The sequence below is a fragment of the Desmodus rotundus genome, chromosome 2, assembly GCF_022682495.2.
Source record: "Desmodus rotundus isolate HL8 chromosome 2, HLdesRot8A.1, whole genome shotgun sequence".
NCBI classification, from domain to species: domain Eukaryota; kingdom Metazoa; phylum Chordata; class Mammalia; order Chiroptera; family Phyllostomidae; genus Desmodus; species Desmodus rotundus.
In genome coordinates, this window is record NC_071388.1 from 207916901 (window position 1) to 207938583 (window position 21683).

Below are 21683 nucleotides of genomic sequence, written 5' to 3' on the forward strand. Positions count from 1 at the left end.
CCAGACTGGGGCTCGGTGCCTGGGCCAGGGACTGAACCTGCAACCTATGTATGTGCCCCGGCTGGGAATTGAACTCGCAACCTTTCAGTTACAGGCCAACACTCTAACCAATGGAGCCGCCCCAGCCAGGGCTCCGTGCTGGTCTTAAATAGAGAGGATGGTTTATCCACCAGTCCCCACGCGCCCCTCCCCCTCCCCTCACAGAGCTCACCTCGGTCCAGGCTGCTAATGACGTAGGTGACTGCTGCTACAGCGTTGTTCTCGCCTTTATAGAAAAGAAACCACGCGGCACGTGAGCTGTGGGGCCCCGCTCCAGCGGGGTGGCATTCAGACTCCACACACACACACACACACACACACACAATAAAATATATGTGTTCGGACTATACATGTGTTATACAATATCTATACATTCTGATTCTCTGCGAAAGAACTCACACATAATATATTTACATTCTGACTCTCGGTGAAGGAGCTGATAAATGTTTCTGTGAAGTTACATCACCGAGGACGTTGGGATTTCTAAAGCTTTGCTGAGCAGGTAAGTCTGGGGTCCTTTCTGAGGGGACGAAGTGACAGACACTGGGGCCCCGTCTTTATCTTCAGTGGGCTGGGCGTGTGTGTGCGTGTGCGTGTGCGTGTTTAAAGCTCACTGCCCCAGCTCCTCCCAGGGACCTCTCTTCTCTGCCGCTCAGACTGGGTAGCGTCCGCGGCTCTGCCCGCGGCTGCCCGCCGGTTCTCCCCTCCGCCTCCTCCATCGTGCGCTCACTTCTTCCGCTGCGTCTTCTGTGAGCGTTTCAGGGGCTGTGTTCCTCAAGCATCCGTGGACTTGGACCCCGTGTTTATTTTAAGTAGATCTCACGGGATGTTGACCCCGACGTGTTTCTCTGTGTACCCTCCTGTCCCCCTGGAAACGCCGCACCTCAGGCCGAAACCCCCTGCAGGGACCGCCGTGTACTTCGACAGCCGCACAGACAGACCCCAGGCACGTCGTAACCTGGAACGGGTCGGTCCACCCGGTGGAGATGAGGCCCGCACTCTCGAATGTGGCTCCGCACAGTGGCCTTTGGGGCGTCTGCGAAGAGACCCGTGCCTTTCTGCTGCGGGGCTCGGGGGCTGCGTGGCAATCAGACCAGGCGTGCGGCCTCCCGCTCCTGCGGGGGGCAGTCCTGCTCTGAAGTTCCTGAGGGCACAGCCTGGGAGCCTGGGGGCCTCCCACAGACACGCAGCTCCGTGTTGTGGGACAGACTTCATTGGTGGCCAGGCCCCTGCTTCGGCCACAGCCTGTGGACGTTCACGGAGAAACGTCTGGGCAGCCTGACTGGAGGCAGGAGCTTGAATTCTCCCATGTTTGAAGTGCCGGAGTCCCGCTGACCTTTGGCTGTGTGTTTTTAAAGGGTCTGTAAGGCTATTTGTGCCTGGGAACCATCTAGAAGGCTCATCTGCTCTGGACAGGAATCCAGACCCAGCTTCTGGGGCCCTAACCCTGACAAGCCGCCGTATGCTCTCGGGTGGCTGAGACCCCGGGCCCACCTGCTCTGGGTGGGAATTCAGCCTCCGCTGAGCCCCCCTGGTGGACATGTGTGCTGGTCCTTCCCCCAGGGCCTGCAGAGCAGTGACCAGAGTGGTCCCCTGCCCCTCTCTGCTGTCACAGGGCACTGTGTGAGCTGGTTCTCACAAGGACGCGCCTCCCCAGAGTCAGGGCCCGTCTGGGGTGATCTCGCCTTGAGGCCCTTCACGCGACGGCATCTGCACAGCCCTCTTTTTCAAATAAGGCCACAGTGGCAGGTTGCAGGGGTTGGGATGTGGACATAACTTTCTGGGGTCTCCCTGCCCCTGCTACGAGGCCCAGTCATTGAGAGGGGCAGACCGTGTTCCATGTCCCCTCTGGAACCAGAGCACCAGTCTCCGTCAGCTCCTTCTTGGGGCTGGTCTGTCGTCTCGGGGACTTAGGTCCCGGTTTGGTTTGCTCCAGCCCGTCCCAGGGCGGTGCCCACACCACGCCACAGGCTGACAGGGTAGGATGACTCTGATGGGAAACGTGTTTTTTTTTGTTTTTTTTTTAAGTCCTCTGGAAATCAGAGCAAGAACGTTCCCCTGTCAACTTTGCCACATCTGGGCACGAACGACTCACGGAGACGCAGCGTGGTTCTGCTTGTCACCGCAGGTGATGTTTACACGGAGTGCCAGCGGCGGCCCCAGAGTCCTCTGGGCTACGTGGCCACTCGCTCCGCGCAGAGCCCGCATTCCCGTTCCCAAGCAGAGCAACTTTTTCCATGGCGGTGTCTTAGGGCGCGCTGGAGGGCCGGGCAAAACGCCTGCGTTCAAATCAGTTTCAGACCCACTGGTCTGTGAGAATAAGATGTGACTTTATTTGCTAATTAAAACCATTTCTCTAAAGGTTTGCTTTCCTCCCTAATTTGAATAACAAAGAGAAACAGAGATCGCACCACATCTGTTGGATCTTCTCAAATATTTCTGGACGCGGGCGAAGGGAAAACACGAGACACCAGGAGCGCCGTGCGCAGTCGCCGAGGAAACCAAGGAGGTGCCGACGGGCAGATGGCTGAGTCAGATTAACAAATGTGTTTCTATTTCTGCTCTAATGGTCTCAGCTCCACGGCAAGTGGCCTGTGTCCACTTCTCCTCCCCTCCCACGGGGCGGAATCGGTGCTGCCCTGGCCCACGCTCGTTTGTCACACGTGCCTCCCTTCTCCGCACCCTCCGCTTTCATTCTGAACTCCAAAAACGCTGACGTCACTAGGACGTCCGAGGGCCAAACAGAGAAGGAAACAGGTGGACACCCGGCAGATTCAGATGAAGTTAAAACGACCTGAATGCCGAACAGCAGGTTTCCCAGTTGCCCGGTGAGCCCGCGAGAGCCCGCTTCTTTGACGTTCCATTTCAGCCACGTGGCCTCTGGACACCAGCACCCTTTCTTCCAGCTCTTTTCTCGTGTCTGGGTCGTCACCCAGACTCGACAGGGACCGCGGCCCCTCTGTGCAAGGAACCACCTTCCCGGCGCCCAGCGACTCCGAGCAGCAGCCCTGGGCAGACGGCTCCTGCCTCTGACTTGTGGGTTTGTGTTGGAGAGCCCAAGGGAGGCACGGCCCAGAGGACACCGCTCTCCAGAGAGGCGGCTGTTGGCACTGGCTGGGGTAGACCATCCTCCCAGCACTCAGCTGGTGGAGGAGCTGGAGGAAATGGGGGCGCTAGGGACGGAGGTGGATGGGATGGGGCCTGCGGGCGCCGAGCCTCTTCCTCCCTCAGGGGGCAACAGCAAGGCTCAGGTCTCCTGTGCCCATGTGAGTGATGGGGGGCGATGGGCCCCGCCTTTGGGTGCCACCTTGGTTCCAGTAAACATGGCTCCTACCACGCATCCACCCTTGACTCGCTCAGCATCACAGCCAGTTGGGGACAGGTCCCACTGAGGCCTCCCGGACACTGAGGGCAGCAGCTCTCACGCCGTGTCATTTATTGTCAAGTGCCAGCGCCTGTGTCGGGCTCCTTACCTACAGCTTCTCACGAAGCCCTTGGAACCTTCTGCACGGTAGGATGACAGTGAGGAGGATGAAGATGAGGACGAGGGGGCTGAGAGCCCCCCCATCTTTAAGATTAGAAACCTGGGGCTCGTGAGAGCTGGGTGACTTGTGTTAGAAAGCAGGTAGGGCCCTAGCTGGCGTGGCTCAGTGGATTGAACGCCGGCCTATGAACCAAAGGGTTGCTGGTTCGATTCCCAGTCAGGGCACATGCCTGGGTTGCGGGCCAGGTCCCCAGTAGGGGGCACGCAAGAGACAACCACACATTGATGTTTCTCTCCCTCTCTTTCTCCCTCCCTTCCTGTCAGAATAATAAATAAATAAAATCTTTAAATTAAAAAAAAAAAAAAAGGGACCAGGGCTCAGACCAGGCCTTTGCACCCCTTTCCTCTTCAGCTCACCATCCTGCATCTTCCCTCTGCCTCCTGGTCTCCCGTCACTCCCCATCCTCCCCCCACTCCCCACCATCACCCTCCCTGCCTGGCCACTGCCTCTGTGCCCAGCTCTTCCCGTCCGAATCCTCCTTCTGTCGACACTAAAAGTAATCTGTGCTTGAAACTTTTAAACAATCAAGCTCAAAACCCTTGGCCCAGCACTCCCTCCCTCCCCCACGGCCCTTCCCACACCCTGGCCGCTCCCTTCAGCTCCCACCAACCCTCCTTCTCAGGGACAGTATTTGCTCATTACCCCAGGACAGCTCTGCCACCCCTTCGGTCACGTACATGGGCTCCTGGGAGAGACCCCGGCCTGCCCCTGGTTCTGGAGGACTTTCCCCTGTCCCCTCCTCGACTCACAGGCCGTCCATCCCTGGGGACCAGTGCATGCCCCCCCTCTGCAGAAAGAGGTCTTCCCGGGGCATCTTGGCAGTCACCCCACCTCCCCCGGGACACGTCACGGGTCCTTCTCTCCGTGTGGTCCACGCGCTTGCCGAGGTCAGGGAGCGCATCCTCCTTCTCTGTCTCTCCACGGAGACTCCCGTGGCCCTTTCTTTGACTAGTTAGCCCTTGTCCCCATTCTGCTACCAGGGTCCTCCGTGCACAGCCCAGTGTTGCACCCCCTCACAGGTGTAGCCGCTGGTGCAGAGGGCACGCTGGCTGGTTTCTAGGGCTCTTACCTCTCTTTCTACCTATCCTAGGGACTCTAGACTGTGCTTCCAGAACTTCTGCAATCTCTGGAGTCACCCCGAGCGGAGGAGATGCGGCCCATGCTGAGGGGGTCTGAGCTCCCTCCCTCCGCACCCTCCCTCCGCACCCTCCCTCCAACCAGAGCAGGTCTTGCCCACTCTGTTAACTTGTCCACTCTGAGCGCCTGCTGCCTCTCTGGTTCCAGTCCTGGCTCTGGCTCTGCCTCTCCGCGGGGCCCTTGGTGACACCCCAGCCATGTGGCTCCCTCAGTTTCCTCACCTGTACACCAGACAGGATCTCTCAGCCCTCCCTGGAAAGGTGCCAGAGAAGGAGGGGGGTCAGTGCACAGTGAACTGAAGCTTCCTGGGATGGACGGGCCCAGTGGATGGTGGCCCCGCTTCCTGCGTTGCTTTTCCTCTGGGAGCACACAGTCCCCAGGAGTTCTGAGCGAGTGTCGGGCCCAGTCAGCCTCTGGGACCTTCCTTCTCTCTGGGGCTCTGCGGTTGTACCCTCCCCTGGGGAAGGAGACTTGGCTCCTGCTGCCGGGGCACAGGCTGTGCTGACACCTCATGAAGTGGAGGGAGAGATGGCTGGGCACTGACTGGGTGCCCGGGCTGCATGACTCGGGGCCCAGGCAGCCCGAGACCACACCTCCGCCGGCCCCAACATGGCACAGGCGCCCCAGCACCTCACCCCTGGCCCATCTCTCAGCTCCATCTCAGCCACCATCTGGGCCATCATGGTCCCCAACTAGATGCAGGTTTCTCTTCCAAAGAGGAGAGCCCAAGAGGCCCCTCAGATCCTTGGTATGGGGTTAGCTGGACTCGGAGGACGGGAGGCTGAGGTGGCATTGGAGTAGGTGTGGGGCGGGGTGCTCAAGAACAGGCATCCAACGCGAGTCTTCCCTGGGGCTCCAGGAGCAAGACTCAGATGTCACACACAGCTCACCGGCAGAGCAAGCCAACCACCACCGCGGAGGGGGAGGATGGGACCGTGTTTGGGGCTCACCTGACCCCCTTTGGTGTTGAGTGGCTCCCCACCAGAGCTGGGGGAGGGGGAGGCCTGCCGCCCGGCCGCGGCTGGTGGCGGGGCTGAGCCAGGCCAACCCGGCAGGCCCCCCGGCTCTGGGGGCTCGTCGCTGTGCCAGTCCGCTCTGGTTTCTGCAGGACGCTCTGACTTTCATCTGCCAAACGGCCCGCTGACACGTCGATTTCAGGAACCCTGTGTTGTCACTGTTCTTTTTCTCTTATTTCACTTTTATTCTCTGCTCCTCGTTCAAATCATCTTGCTCTGGTTGGGAAGCCGAGGACATCTCACTTGGAAGACACACATTATTTGGGAGCATTTCCCCCAAATCGCTTCCATTTCTCCTGGCTGCTGTTCTCCTGGCGTTCACACCTGAGCTGGGGTTTTTACGCCGTTTCTCCGTGTCTGCCTCATGTCTCCACCTTCCACATAAAAAGCTTCTATCTGAAACCTGGGTCTGGCTTAGTTTTGTGATCCAGATGTAATGGCAGTTAGCAAAACCAATTTACTGGTCTGTACCACAATTGACTTATTTTACCCCAATATGTAGTTAATCTAGGCTGACACGGTCAGCTGAATTGGGTTACAACGACTGGGTATTAATATGACTAATTTGTGGTTAATTACATGGCATACAATTCGCGCTGTGATGTGGTTGTGTTCGTATTAAGTGGGGCTTCATGCAAGAGTCACCACCACCGTGGACCCGCGCCCCTGATTGGCAGCTCCGGCAGGGTCGGGCTGGGGGGAGGAGCGGGAAGGAGAAAGGACTCGCAGACACGGACGACGGTGCGGTGATTATAGGGGGTGGTGAAGAGGGTGACCAAAATAAGGGGGATAAATGGTAACCAAAAAAATAATAATAAAAAACCAAATTTAAACAAAACAGAAGCTGAGCCTACCAAACGTTGAGCGACTTGGCCCAGATGACCCCTGCATCGTCTGCCGCAGCGGCGGCCCGCGTGGGAACTGAGGCCGCGTGCCCACCTCCCTCTTTTATGGCAAGTTTACTATTTCCGATCCAAGAAGGCGGAGGCCTACCACGCGCAGTAGACAAGAAGGTGAAGTAAAAGGTCTCCACGCCTACCCTGGCAACCCGACCCAGCACACCGACTCCTTGGCGTCCGCCCAGGGGAGCTGAACGCCTAGGCCACACGAGCACCTGTGTCCCGGCGGCTGTTCACAGCAGCTTCCTTCATAGTGGCCCAGACCGGGAGCCACCGAGCCGTCCCTCGGTAGGTGACGGACCAATGCCCCGTGGTCCACCCAGCCAGTGGAACATTACTCAGCCTAAAAGGTATCAGCCCTCAAGCCACGAGAAGACCCCGAGGAACCTTAAACGCGCAGGGCTCAGTGGGAGAAGCCAACCTGAGAAGGCTGCACACCACGCGGTTCCCACACAGGATGCTCTGGGAAGAGGCACAGCTGTGGAGACGGGAGAAAACCAGTGGCCCCCGGGCTGTGGGGGGACGAGCAGGCAGCACATAGAACACTGGGGCAGCAGCACTGTCTGAGAGACACTGTAGTGATGGGCCCGTGTCCCCAGGCGTTTGTCCACACCCACGGAAGGCGCAGCACCAACAGCCAACCCTTGCGTGTGAGCTGCGGTCCCTGGGGGTGACGACGGGGCCACGCGGGTCCTGATCTGCATGTAATGCGTGCCAGTGGAGGACATGGATCCTGGGAGAGGCTTTGCGCTGGCACAGGCGGGGGAGGGGGTCAAGGGGGGTCCCGGGATCTCCCTCTCGATTTTGCTGCAGACCTAACCTGCTGTAAAAAATAGCACAGCCTTAAAAATCAAAGCACCGTGGAAACGCCCCTTCCCTGGAAAAGAGCGTTTCCGGGGCTGCAGGAAGGAGCCACGGGGCTAAGACCCTCTGACACCACAGAGGAGCCCGTGCTGGGACGCGGAGATCTCAGCCCCGATTCGCAGTGCCAACAATTTCCTGCTGGTTCCTCCGCGCCTAAATCAACTTGACAACGCGCATTCCCGGCTTCATGTGTTCCTCAGATCCCGTCTCTCCACACGGCCGCGCTTCATGATGTAAGCCCCAGACAATGCGAGTTTGTGAGTATGATTAATGCGCCATGTGGCGGCGGGAAGATCAAAGGTGGCGTGTGTGCGTGCGCGGCAGTCCCCCCAGCGTCCCGGCTCCCTGCCCCGCAGGGAACAGGAGGGGGGCACAGCTCCACTGGGTGCAAGGAGAAGAAGTCGAGGGAAAACACGCACGGAGAGAAATGTTTCCATGGCAAAGGTAAGACATGTAGGGACGTAGAGAAGGTGGAAGCCGAAGGGCCAGCGTGAGTGCCGGCCACTCCTCTCCCTCCAGCTGGGAAGAAGTGGCCACATCAGCGTCCCCTGGGTCTGTACAGAGGCCCGGCTCAGAGGTGCCCTTCAGCTTCTATGCACTTGACCCCAAGGATTACGGACTCAGGACAGATGCGCAGAGGTGTGGGCCAGCTGCACCCTCGGCACCAACTCTGGCTGGGAGCGTCCTGCCTTCTGGGCCCTGGTTCCTCTGTGGCTGCGGTGACCCACCCAAGCTGGGGTCCGGGGGGAGCCCTGGCATGAGCCGGTGCTGGGGAGGGCGAGGAGGCTGCCTTGGCCTGTGGGAAACTCCCCATGCGGCCTTCAGCAGCAGCCTGGGAACCTGAGCCCTCATTGCCCAGGGCAAGGTGGGGCCAAGCCAGAGGTCAGGGGTCAGGAAATGTGGGAGCCATTCAGGGCCGAGGTGCTCAGGGCGCCAAGAAGCTTGGCTGTGCTGGTCCCTAGGATGAGGGGCCTGTTTAACTCTGGTCCAAAAGTGACCCTTCTGAGAGTGAAGGGGTGCTGTCACCTTCACAAAGGGCTGTGTGAGTCCTTCTGCCGGCGGGGGGGACAGCCCGCGTGGACGCTGTGAGAAGGGGGGCGTCTCTGGGTGAGGCAGGGCACATGCGACTCTCCATACAGCCCTGAGGGGGGGAGGTGCTCCGATAGGACGCCCTTGACTGTGTCGGACTTCACTAGGAAACACCGGGTCACCCCACCTGTGCACAAATCAGTTCCCCTAAGACCGGAAAGACCAGCGAATGGTCTGACACACGGCTCCTCGGACGCCGGTCACTCTAAGCTTTGGTTGTGAGTAGTGACCGGAAGACCATGCAAATGCCCCTGCTGACCCCAGTCAGGGACCGGTGACGCAGCCACGCCGCGTGTCCTCACGTGCCTGCACCGTGAATGGCAGAGGGACGGCCACAGTGAGATGTCCGTGGGGACGGGCTTTCGAAATTCGGTCCGTGGAGTTTCGTTTCTGCTTAGGCCCTGAGCGAACATCGCTCCCACCCTAACCAGGAGAAGAAGCCGGAAGAGCTACAGATCCTAATTTTTCTAGAGTCCCTTCGGAGCTGAGGTCACAGCAACAGATGAACTGAACTCCACAGGGTGCAGAGGCCCCTGAGGAAAGGAGGGACACGCGGGCCATTTCCCACTTGGTGGCGCACGGGAAGAGGTAGTTACTGTAAAATCAGGCAAGAAAGAACCAGCTGAAATCTAAGGATTTCTCAGGTGCTGGATGTGGGTGCACTGGGGTGAATGGTGGCCCCCCCCCCCACGCTATGTCCACATCCCAGTCCCTGGACCTGCTGCCTCACTTGCATGAAGGGTCTTTGCAGGGGTGACTCAGTGAAGAATCTCACGGTGAGACCTGCCTGGATTATTCAAGTGAGACACACGGAGGAGCCCAGCACAGAGGCTGGGGCGAGGCAGCCACGAGCCAAGGACACCAGCAACCCAGTGAGGGACTGCCAGAGGCAGGAGCCAAGTCTCCCTGGGGCTCTGCGGGGGGCAGGGGGTGTGGCCCTGCTGACACCCTGACCCTCACCCTGTAGGTTTGATGCAATTTCATCAAAGTACCAGTAAGCATAGTTCTGTGGACATTCAGATTCTGAAGTTCACGCGGAAATGCAAAGGGCTTGGAACAGCTGGGACAAGCTTGAGAAGGAAGAGCGAAGTTGGGGACTCCCGCGGCCTTTTCCCAGACCTGCTATGAAAGTACAGAAATCAGGACAGCGTGTGATTGATGTAAAGTCACACAGATGTGTTAGCGGAATAGAATCAATGGTCCAGAAACAGTCTCGTGCCGTTTTGGTCAGTTGGCTTTTGACAAATCTGCCATGAAAACCCAATTGGGGAAAAACGTTCAGTCGGGGCTGAAGCGACTGGACACTGTGCAACAGAAGTGAACTTCAACTTCAACTGTGACGTCACGCTGTGTGCGAAAAGTAGCTGTAGATGAGCCACATGCCTAACCACGGGGGCTGCAGCCGCACCGATTCTTGAAGAGTGTGCAGGAGGAGGTGTTCCGACGCTGGGCCAGGCCCAGGTTTCTTAGGCAAGCTATGGAAGGTACAAGCCATAGAAAAAGTGACAAATGTGACTTTCTCAAAATCGAAAACTTTGGTGCTTTGAAAGACACTGTTCAGAAAAGGAGGCGACAGACTAAACACTGCAAACTACAGATGAAAGAAAGGGCTTGCATCCAGAATGTATAAAAAATTCTTTGATCACCAATAAGGACACAGATGGCCCAGGAAGGAGCCAGGCAAAATACCCGCACAGCCACCTCACCGAAGACCCTCGAGTGGCAAGCGAGCACACTGAACGGCGCCCGCCAGTCTGGACGTTCTGGCGACGCGGAGGAGAGAGGAAGTGCCCGAAAGATGGAGGGGCCTGTGCACCGCAGGAGAGCGGGGAGTGAGTCCTGCCCTTCGCGACCCACGGCCCTGGAGGGTATCGTTCTGCGTGATGTACGCCAGACAGAGAAAGACAAAGACCCTGTGATGTCACCTGTAGGTGGAAACTGAAACACACGATGAATAAGCGAAACGGAAGCCCGCTGACGGATACAGAGGGCAACCGATGGCCGTGAGAGGGGCGGGGTGGGGTGGGGACAGCGTGACACAGATTGCTGGATACAGGGACAGTCCCCGGGACAGAGAACAGTCGATGACGCTGTAGTAACCGTGTGGGGTGCCGGGGGGGGGCACTAACTTCTCCGGGGATCCCTTCCTGAGGCACAGCAATGTGTGATCACGGGGTTGTGCACCTGAACCTAATACAATGTTGTCTGTCACCTGAATTGAATTTTTAAGTTAAAAAGAAGAAAAACTGGGGGAGGGGCACATCCCCAGAATGCTGGCGGGAGCCCATGGACGGGCCCAGTGCCCCCCAGGGGGGCCCACTGGACAGAGGGCACGCGGGAGCCTGGAATGATTTCTGCAACTTTCGTGTGATGCCACAGATATTCAAAGTAAAGGGGACGCTTGGTGGGAGACAAGGCCAGCGTCGTCAGTCACTGTGAAAATACAAACGAAGACTGCCGCGAGCCGCCTCGAGCCACCGCGAGCCGCCCGGCGCAGCAGAAAGGGAGGGGCCCCGGCAAGCGCTGAGCAGGATTTTCTGTTTTTGCTGTTGCCGTGGCGGTAAAAGACAGTGTGACGATGAGCTTTATGTGCCAACCTGACCGTGTCGAGGTTCCCGGGCAAACATTGTTCTGGGTGTTCCCAGGTGAGCTCAGCATTTGACTTGGGGGGTCAGAAAAGTAGGCGCCCTCCCCGCGTGGGTGGGCTTCATCTACTCGGCCAAGAACGGAAAAGGCAGGGAAAGGAGGAGGTCACTCCGTTTGCTTCTTGTCTGCCTGCCGCACTGGGACATCGGTCACCTGCCTTTGGACTGAAATGACACCAGCAGCTTTCCTGGGTCTCCGGCTGGCAGAAGGCAGGCCGGGGTGTTTCTGAACCCCCATAATCATGGTAGCCATTCCTCATGGTAAATCTCTTCACACTCTATCCCCATACCCCCCATCAGCTCTCTCCCTCTCATCTCTCTCCCTCCCTCCCTCTCTCTCTCTCTATTTCATGTCTCTCTCCTATCAGTTCCGCTTCTCTGGAGACCTCTGACTCACACACACACACACAGTACAATTTACCACGGGGACAATGAGCTCGCTCACGGTGTTGGTGTTGCACAGCCACCACCGCTACCTAATTCCAAAACGTCTTTAACCCCTCAAATGCCAACCCCATACACAGTGAACAGGCCCTTCCTCTTCCCGCTGTTTGAAAATGTACCTGGGATTTGTCTTAACCAGCTGTGGTAAGGCACACAGGAACAGAAATGGCTGTCCTTTGAAGACGTTTTTATGCTCACGCACACACGAAGAAACAGGAGGCGGGGGACACAGGGAAACCCGGGCTGGGGCGGAGGCAGAAGAAGAGGGGATGTGTGGGCAACAGCTTTCTGTTGGTTTTCGCAGGAAAGGCAAGGCGGGCAGGGAAGCGAGCTGAGCAGACTCGGTGTGGGGTGGCTCCATGCTTCCAGCTGGCTCTGGGCTGGAAGGTGGCCCCTGGCTGTGGTGACTGGCCCTGGGGTGATTTGGGGTGGGAGACTGTGTCCCCGCCTGCGGGGCCTGAGGGTGTGAGCTGGGTGAGCTGTGTGGACCAGGGATTGGTTAGTTTGTCCACCAAAGGCGTGTTCTCGGGCACGCTGTTGGCCATCTCCAGGAGTTAGGTAACCCTGGGAGGGGTGACCCCTCTGTCGGTCTACAGGACCCCAAGATGTCACAGCATCGTAAAATTCAGAAAACGAAATGCGTGATTAACAGACCCCTTCTCTCAGCCCCCCGTGTCCCGTGTGCTTTTGGTTTCCGTGGATTTGCCCCGGGGTGAATATTTCATGTAAACGCAGCCAGACAACATGTCCCTGCTTCCCACCTCGTTTTATTTGGCGTGTTTTCCAGATGCGCCTGCGCCGTAGTACAAACCGGCACGCCGTCCTTTCACGGCTGAAGAACCTTCCATGGTGTGGCTACCCACTCATCCCCGACGGACATGGGGTCGGCCCCACAGTCTGGCGATTGTGAGAGCTGCCGCTGCGAACGTTTCTGATTGAACACCCGTTTTCGGTTCCTTTGGAAGTGGCGTGGAATGGCCGGGTCACGGGGTCATTCCGCATTTACCTTACTGAGGAATCGCCAAACTCACTCAGAGTAGCTGTGCGGTTTACCTTCCCTCCACCGCACGTGAGCGTTCCGATTTCTCCATGCGCTTGCCCACACTTGTTACTTTCTGTTTTCTTGTTTGTTTGTTTTCATAGCCATCTGCAGCTGAATTTTCACACACACTTGTTGGGGATGCAAAAGGGTCCAGCCGTTTTGGAAACTATCTGGCACTTTCTTCTGAAGTGAAGTGTGCGCTTACACAGGCCTCAGTGACTTCACCCCAGGTGTTTACCTGAGAGAGAGGAATCTCAGATCTGAGATTAGGCCGGTCTGAGCGATGGCCTGAACGCGGCTTCCTTCGTAATCGCCCCAAACTGGAAACGACCCGGTGCCACCACCAATGGACGGAGGAACGCACCGTGGTGTCTCCACACCGGGGAACACTCAGCCGCAAAGGGGAGCAAACTACCGACTCCTGCAGGCACGTGGGTGGAGCTTAAAATCATTACTGCTCAGGACAGACCGCAGTGTCCTGCACAACCTGGTGTGTGTGACTTTCGGGAAGAAGTAACTGCGGCACAGAAATGGCATCAGTGGCTGCGGGTGGCTGGGGGAGGGGGAGGTGACGGACTGCAGAGGGAACAGGCAGCGTTTTGGAGTGAAGGACACGTTCTTGATTGGGGAGGTGGTTCATTTGTCAAAAAGAATCAGATTTTAATCTTCAAATGGGAGTGTGTCATACCTTCAGAAAGTGGTTGATTAAAAGAAGTGAGGAGACCCCCCTTCCTGGTGGGGTGGGGTGTGCTCGCCTGCTGGGCCTGATGCCCGAGACAGACACCGAGGGCGACAGAGGAAGACACCAGCGAGCGAGCGAGCGTGTGGGGCACGGGGCCACTTCCCCGCTGACCTCAGCAACGCGGACTCAGGCTGTTTTTTGTTCCTGTGTTTTACGTGATGGTACAGCTCTTTCACCTCCGCCTCCTTCCTCTTCATCGACCGACCATTTTCCTTAAATTTGAGCAGAAAGATAATAGTTATTTGGAGATTCCCACTACTTGCATTGTTCCTGATTACATACCAAAGTATCATTCGTGGCATTTTCCTAAAAGAAAATACGATTTTCCAGATTTCTTACACAAAAAATTTTAAGAATTAAAAATGAGTGCAACCAATTTCTCCCTTTAAAATTGCAAACCTCAGTGCGGCCCAGACAGGGGTGACTGAGGTACAAGCCACTCAGGCACAGACCGGCTGCCGTGGGTTCCAATGTGGACAGAGGGCTGGGGCTCGGCCACCACTCGACCAGCCCCAAGGACCTGACCCAGCTCTCACGAAGTGCCCCTGTGGGGACCGGGGAACAGGGGACAGTTTCGCCCTCCAACACGGGTGTTCACTAACCTCTCCTGGGAAAAATAAACTAGCGCTGCTTTCTCTTTACTTCCGAGTTCGGTGAGCACCTCCCCGGAGGGTGAAGGGCAGGACAGAGAGCCACGGCGGGGGGGGGGGGGGGGGGCGCCGTAGAGGGTGGACGGACTCAGAGGATGGAGCCGCAGAACCGTGATCAGGGTGGGGGACCCCTGGCTGTTTTGTATTCACCTTCCCTGGTAGGAGCTAAAGAAGTAAAGTAGGAAAATGAAATCAAATGAAATAATTAAAAACCCTTTAAAACCCGTGCAGCCCAGAGCAGTACAGCACCCCCCCCCCCCCCCCCCCACGGAGACACGTGCAGGCCCTCAGAGCCCTCGGTCCTGGTCCTCAGGGAGAGCTCGGGGAGAGCAAGGCGGCCCGTGAGGCGGTATTGCCACACCCCCCAAGCGCCCCCAGAAGGCTGCTTTGCTGCGTATTCACACTGAAGATATCATCGGAATTTTAATACACAAGTTTAATTCCAGGTTTATTCCCTAAAACCATTGGGTTAAACCTGTACGTTTATTTAAATGAGCACTCAGGATTTTTTAAGACCAGTTTTCAACAGGTGAGTTTGGAGTTTTCCGAAGAACCTTTAAAAACACGTAGTGTAGAGTTTTAAATTAAGATCTGCTAAAAACTGAACAGTGGCCTGCGGCAGAGAGACCGTAATTTCTAATTCTAAGGACTGCGGACGATAAATTCACACGACCTTTTCAGGGACGTTTGTGAGCAGGCCGCAACCGGGCGGGGGCCTGATGAGGGGTCGGGGCATGTGTGGTAGCCAAAGGCTCCCCCGCACAGTCCCGACACAGATGTAACACACTCACACTCACGTCTCAGCAGGACATGCACCCCCTTTTCCCAAAGGTGCCCGAGTGTGACGGGACGCGTAAGCTCCCCAGCAGAGGCCTCAGTTCTGGAAACAGGACCCACGCCTCGTCGCGTCAAGGGCATCACTGGGATGGTTTGCCCCGACCTGCTCTTCCACAGAGGGGAACCGAGTCCCACGTCCGCATCGGGACCCAGAGCTCAGGCTCCTTGCCCCCCGGTTCTGTTTCTGAGCTGCCACGCAGCCAGCTGCCTTGCTTGGGTCCTGCTGAGTTTTCTTACATGATAAAGTGGCATGTAAATCACGTGTCTCCTGGATCCCAACTAGTGCACCTACCAGCGGAAACACAATGGGCAGAGATGGGCGGCTGTGACCCCCAGTGAACCCCAAGCCTAACTCCAGGTTCACGGTCGCACTAGGAGAAGTCAGGCCCCACAGCTTCTCTCCCTCAAAGGCCCTCCATTCTCTCCTCACCAGCCTGTGCCCCTGCCAGCACTGCCAGCCCCTGACCCCTGGTTTCCTGTTTCCCAGGTTCCCTAGCTCCTTGGTCCCCTGGCTTTGGGACTGCCTCCCATTTAGCTGTCATCCTCCAACTTCTCTCAACAGAAACGTCAGCTGGGCATCGTGTCCCCCGTTAGCGCCCCCTTCCCCCCCCCCCCCATTGCCTTTAGAAGAAAACTGAACTCGGTATCTGGTCCTAGGAGACCCTGGACAGCCAGGTGTCAACTGTACTCCATGGGCCTTGGCCTGCTACGGGGACACGCTTTGTTCAGCGGCCCGACATTTTCCAGCGGGAACCTCCCCACCCGCAGGGCCCCAACCTGCCCTGTGGTCCCACCCATCCCGGGGCAACCACATGGCACAGCTGGCTGCCCAGGGCCCCGGCCCCACGTTGCCGAAGTGCAGCCTGTCAGGGTCTGTGCCCAACTTCTCTGCCGATCCAGGGGGGTGGGGGGGCTCCTGCTGTGAGAGAGGGTGAGGCCTCCACACAGGGAGAAGCAGAGATGAAGGACGGGGTGGGAGGAGGAGGACACATATCCTCAAAACCCCTGAAGCCACCTGAGCCTGAGCCAGTGCGGTCCTGCTCTGCCTGGCGGGTTCCGGTTGCACTCACCTCACCAGCAACCCAGAGGGTCCTGGCCACTGAGCCCGAGCTCTTGGCCATGGGAGCGACCCACTGCCCTTTTCGCCCCTGTGGGACTCAGCACAGGCTCACGTGTTCATTGAATGCCCCCTGCCTCCTCTGCCCGAGGACGGGCGTGCCCTCCGCTGAAGCCTTTCCCAGTGCCCGGACGCCGCCCGGCCTGCCCCGCAGCCCAGCTTCCGAAGCCCTCCCCAGCCCCAGCCTGCTGCGTGGCTCCTGCTGCCCTTCTCAGCACATATGAGACGTGTCATCAGTGATGATGAATGAAAAAGGACAGTGTAAACTGTCCTCTCGCTTTCACTCGCTTCTCCCCACCACGTACAACGAAGTGTGTGTTCTTCTCAGGACAGAGCCGCAGCGTCCGGCAGGGAGCTGGGTCAGCACAGCACCTGCTGGGCTCCGGGTGAAGGGTGGGACGTGGGAGGGGAGAGAGGGCATGAAACAGGAACGGCCAGTTTGAAGGCTGAAGCAAACTGGGCGGGGCAGCGAGGACTACTCCGGAGCACGCAGGCTCCAATGAGACGCTACAGCAGGAATGAGGAGTCCACCTGGGTCGTCAGCACTCGGGTGTGCAGAGGGGTGGGGGTGGCGGGGGAGAAAATGGCCTTCCTGGTTCATGAATCACAGTGGAGCTAAACCGGATCCAGCCACTCCCAGAAGAGCGCTGGACGAGCTGTGGTGAGGCCTTCCCAGCAGACGGGGACACGGGCCCAGCGCCATGCCCAGGACCAGGAAAGGAGAGAAGGGAGCTAGCGCTCCACAGCCTGCTGGAGAAGCCACGTGGCGGAAACCCAAGCTGCCCAGCCGACAGCCTCTGACCATCAGGCCGATGGCGAGGCCACCTGAGGCTGGGCGACTCCGGCAGATGTCGGGAAATCCGCCTTGTTGAACGCCATGCAGCCTGCCGGCCCACACGGTGGCGGGCAGGGGAGACGGGCCGTTTGTGATGACAGCAGGATCCCAGGCAGCCTCAGGAGGTGAGGAGGTCGGCCGCAAGGCTTCCCTGTGCGGGGAGGGGCTGCGGGGCCCAGTGGGACTGGAGTGGGCTGGGACAGGAGGCCAGAGCAGGAGGGGACGGACCACCACGAGGCTGGCAGGCCTCGCAGACCCCGGCCACGGCAGGCTTTCACACAGAGAGAAACGAGCCCTTTCCGGTTCTGAGCAGAGGAGGGGCCAGGTATGGGTGTGTACCTGTGCCCCAGGGTTCCTGGAAATGTCCGCCAGCGCCGAGGGCGAGGTGACTGGGCCTGGCCCCCAGCTTTGTGATGTGAGGTGCCTGGATGAGGCTTTCGAACCGCTCGGTCGGGAGGCCCGGCTGGCCTTCGCACCCTCCGTCTCTTACCTGGGGTACACCCGTGGAGCCACTTCCTCAGCAAGTCTGATGGTGCTTTGGGGCACACCTGGGTGAGGAAGGCTGGTCACATGCTTGGGTCTTTCCCTTTCTTTACCAACATTTGGAATCCTATGTCAGCTTGCTGTTCCCAGCCAAAGGTGACCGGTGAGTGTTTTGTCTGATGGACGTTATGAACTGGTGGGCTTTGACCACAGCCGCCGGCTCCCCTCGCCGTTCATACACGCCCGTGCCCCTCGCACCATCTTCGGCCTGTGCAGGCATCTCTAGGTCCATTTCTGAGTCTTTCCAACTCGACACCAAGAGGCACCGATGGCTTCCTGGCTTTGCATAATGAGCTGCTCCGGGCTTGTCTTGTTTGTGTCTGGCCCAGACCGTGAGCCAGCATTTCTTCCACGAGGGGCCACGACCCACCTGGACGCTATCACCGGGTCGCTCAATGTTTCCGGTCTCTTCAGTGGTCAGGGACAGGAGGTACGGTGTTTAGGAGACAATGCATCGGGAGTTCACGCCGATCTTTGCCACGGAGTCAGCAACCGGGGGCTCGCCTGGCTTCCCTCACTTGGGGTGCGCACCTCTTTCCTCTCCGCTGGAGACCTTGCTGGTCAAAGGCGGAACATAACTACTTGTCTGCTCCGCTTACAGTTCCAGAGTGACAACAGCGATGCTGTCACTAAAATGCGAGCAGTTCATACCGTTCGAACCTTTTTTCCTTTTTCTTTTTTGCCTGTGGAGCGTGGCCCACTCAGGGCACGCAGACATGCTATGGTGTTTAAACCTCTCTGAACGTATTCCTGTCTGCAAGGTGAAGCCACCAGAACGATACACAATTAGGTGCTTTTGTTGGTCGGGGTGGGTGCCTGGCTGCAGTGAGCAGGACCCCCCCCCCCCCCAACGGCCTGTGCAAGTGGGAAACAACTCGCTCGAGGCCGTGCTGGGGTGGTGCGGCGCTGAGTAAACAGGCTCCTGGCACAGCTCTCGGGACTGACGGCCCAGTGGAGCCTCAGGAGAACAGTGACTCCAAAAAGCCCCTGACCAGGGAGCCGCTGCCACCTCCCCAGCTGGGCTCCACTCAGAAAACACACATTCCCACCTCCAGATCCTGGGGCCGATGCCGTGTTGCCATGGAAACCACACATCACATCACGCAATGGCCTCTGCGAGGACCTGGCCGTGCGCTGGGCCCTCCTTCCTCATACCCACGAGAGTGCACCTCGTGGGGCCAGGGCGGCCGGGGCTCCCGGGCCTAAGAAAGGCCATTTGGAGCCTCCTGTTCCCGGCAATTCGGGCAGGAATAGCAGGGGAAGGATGGAAAGGACAGTGGGTACCCGCCCACCAGACATGTTGGGGGGGAATGTCACGCTGCCATTGTCCTATGGGCAATGGCACCTGAAAGCTTGTCGTACGCCTCCCTGAGCCATTTTTAGGGGAAATCTTCAAAGGGGGTTTTAGCAGAGAACCTCGCCCACATGTGAGGCGTGCCTTGGCCGTCAGGGGTCAGCCCTTTCTAGGTGCCAGGGCTCGGCACTGGTGTTGCTGCTGCACTTGAGGCAGATGATGGGCCCCTAGACCCGGCTCCCAGGAGGCCCTCTGATGCCCGTGGCCAGCAGGAGAGGCAGACACGGGAGGGGAGTGGGCTGTCTGCGTCCTGGTTCGTGGGGGAGGGCTGTTGCTGCGCTCACTTAAGCCCGGCTGGCAAGGAGGGTCTGCGTCCTGGGTCTCCCCCACCCAGTGACCCACGGAGTCGGTAAAAGACCCGCGAGTGGCGGCTGTGAGCAGACTGTGAGAGGCTAGTAGGACACGTAGGCCCATCTGTGCCACCCGGGAAGGGCCGAGCCCCGGGGTGGGGGTGGGGGGCAGGACACAGGGGAGTGGGATCCTCCCACTTTCTTTTTGTTCTTAAAATTCTTACTTTAGAATGTTAAAGAAAGGGACCCACTGAAAGTGATTTGGCTGCCCTGGATACAGCGGGCCTTCCTAGAGTGTGTGTGTGTGGGGGGGGTCAGGCCAGCTGGGCCGCCCAGGGACTCCAGAGGACCCTTAGGTGATAGGGCCGCAAGACCGCGGGTCAGGAAGAACCTAGAAACAATTAGCTCCGTTAACTAGCCATGTCTGTGTGAGGGCCGGCTCTTCTCTCACCAGACTGTTGGGGAAACGTCCCCTTGAGCAGCCAGGGGCCCCGCGCAGGCCGCCCTGGAGTTTCCTAAGGCCCAGTCCCGCCCGCAGGCCAGATGAGCCGGCGAGGCCGCGCGTTCTGCCGGCCCGGAGTTCAACTTCAATAAAAAGGGCCCGGCCCGCCCTTGATCTCGTGGCTGGTCTGACAGCCCCGCTCAGGCCCGGGCCTAATTGCGCTAGGGCCACCTGGGAATAGGTTCAAAGGCATCGAGGCCGTAAACCACCTCCAGGCCCGGAGCCAGAGCGGCCCGGGGAACAAAGAGCCCCCCAACCACTTCAAACGGCCCGCGCTCTCGGAGTCCAGATGGCGCGGGCCGGGGTCCACGGTGTTGCCCGCCGAGGCCGGGCCCTGAGCTCCCGCCGCCCTGCGCCTTCCTGCTCCCGGCTATCCGTGGGCGCCCAGCGCGGGGGAGGCCGCGCAGCTGCCCAGCATGCCCTCGGTCCACTGCCGACTGACAAAGCGAAGGGGGAGCGCGGAGGGTGGGGCCCAGCGCCGCGGGCCTAGCGGGCGCCCTTGGTCCCCAACCTGCACCCGGGGCAGGACCATGCAGGTGGGCGAGGTGGGCACCGGCAATTCCCGCAGAGGCTTGCTGTGGCGCTGAGATTTTCAGGCACTGAGGAGGAGGGTCTGCGAAGGGGTTGGCGCCTCGGCTCCCCAACAAGTTGGAGTGAGAAACATTCCCCCCCACAGGGCCTGGGCGGAGCAGGCGGAGACTCCAGGGGTCCTCGCTGGACGTGCTTGGGGAGCGGCGTTTCCAAGGGCACCCGAGTGTCCCCACGCCCTCGGTGGGGGCTCAGGAATTCCTGCCCGCGCTGGTCCCCAACCCAGGCTGAGCGTTCGGCCACCGCGAATACTCGCTGCGCGCCCAGGGGCGGCCGAAGCGCACCCAGGCCCCGGGGTTCCCCGGAGGCTCCCCGCCGTGTCCTCACCTCCTGGGAGCGCATCGAGGGTACGACTCGCCACCGGCGCCCTGGGAGAGATCCCGCAGCCCGGTGGGGCCCGATCTCCACGTCAAGAAGCAGACAAAGCCGGGTCGGCTGAGCCCAGGGCGCGGAGCAGCCGGAGAGTGGCCAGAGCCCGGGGTGGAGGCGCGGGAAGCGCGCGAGGTCCAGGCCTCCGAGGTGCCCGCCGCGGTCAGGGCCGAAGGGGGAGGCAAAACTGAAAGTGCCGCGCCGGGGGGCGGGGGCGGCGGGCGAAGGCCCCAGAACTTGTCCGGCCCCCGGCCGCGGCGGCCAATCAGCGCTCCGCCCCCGCTCCTGACAACTATTTAGCAACCCAGCCCGGCTAGAGTTTCCAAAAAAGTTAGAATAACTTCCTCTCGCGGAGATCTCGGTTTTGCACGAGCCGGCCTTGAAGTCAGAGCCTCTCGAGCAACCCGGGAGCGTGTGCCGGGTGACCGCGGGCTCGGCCGGCGGCGCGCGCTCGGCGCCCGGCGCCCCAGCCCCACGCGCGCCGGGCGGGCGCCATGGAGGAGGGCTCCAGCTCGCCCGTGAGCCCCGTGGACAGCCTGGGCACCAGCGAGGAGGAGCTCGAGCGGCAGCCCAAGCGCTTCGGCCGGAAGCGGCGCTACAGCAAGAAGTCGAGCGAAGATGGCAGCCCGGCCCCGGGCAAGCGCGGCAAGAAGGGCAGCCCGAGCGCGCAGTCCTTCGAGGAGCTGCAGAGCCAGCGCATCCTGGCCAATGTGCGCGAGCGCCAGCGCACCCAGTCGCTCAACGAGGCCTTCGCCGCGCTGCGCAAGATCATCCCGACGCTGCCCTCGGACAAGCTCAGCAAGATCCAGACGCTGAAGCTGGCCGCCAGGTACATAGACTTCCTCTACCAGGTCCTGCAGAGCGACGAGATGGACAATAAGATGACCAGCTGCAGCTACGTGGCCCACGAGCGCCTCAGCTACGCCTTCTCCGTGTGGCGCATGGAGGGCGCGTGGTCCATGTCCGCCTCCCACTAGCGCCGCGCCACCCACGTCCGGACCGGCGCTCCAGGGTAGGTGCCGAGCGCGCGCGCGGAGGGCGCCTTGCGCCGCCGGGGGCGGGGGCCGGCCCGCGCATCCCTCCTTCGGAGGCTGAACTGGTCGGGGCGGCGTCGTGGGGTGCGCTTTCCCTCCGGC

At 59.5% G+C, this 21683-nt stretch overlaps 1 protein-coding gene and 1 long non-coding RNA gene across 2 annotated transcripts in view; one reads left to right on the forward strand and one right to left on the reverse strand.

The window, feature by feature from the left end:
• Positions 1-12631: 12631 nt before the first annotated feature.
• On the reverse strand, positions 12632-20711 carry LOC123480171 (uncharacterized). Its single transcript, XR_006656073.3, has 2 exons — positions 20506-20711; positions 12632-13674 (listed from the first exon to the last, which is right to left on the reverse strand). It is a non-coding gene; the product is annotated as an uncharacterized lncRNA (long non-coding RNA).
• Positions 20712-20865: 154 nt separating this feature from the next.
• TWIST2 (twist family bHLH transcription factor 2) overlaps positions 20866-21683 on the forward strand; it is a 35996-nt gene continuing 35178 nt past the window's right edge. Inside the window, exon 1 of the mRNA XM_024563706.4 lies at positions 20866-21559. Coding sequence (XP_024419474.1) covers positions 21042-21524 — 483 coding nt within the window. The 5' untranslated portion in view covers positions 20866-21041 and the 3' untranslated portion in view covers positions 21525-21559. The remainder of the gene's footprint in view (positions 21560-21683) is intronic.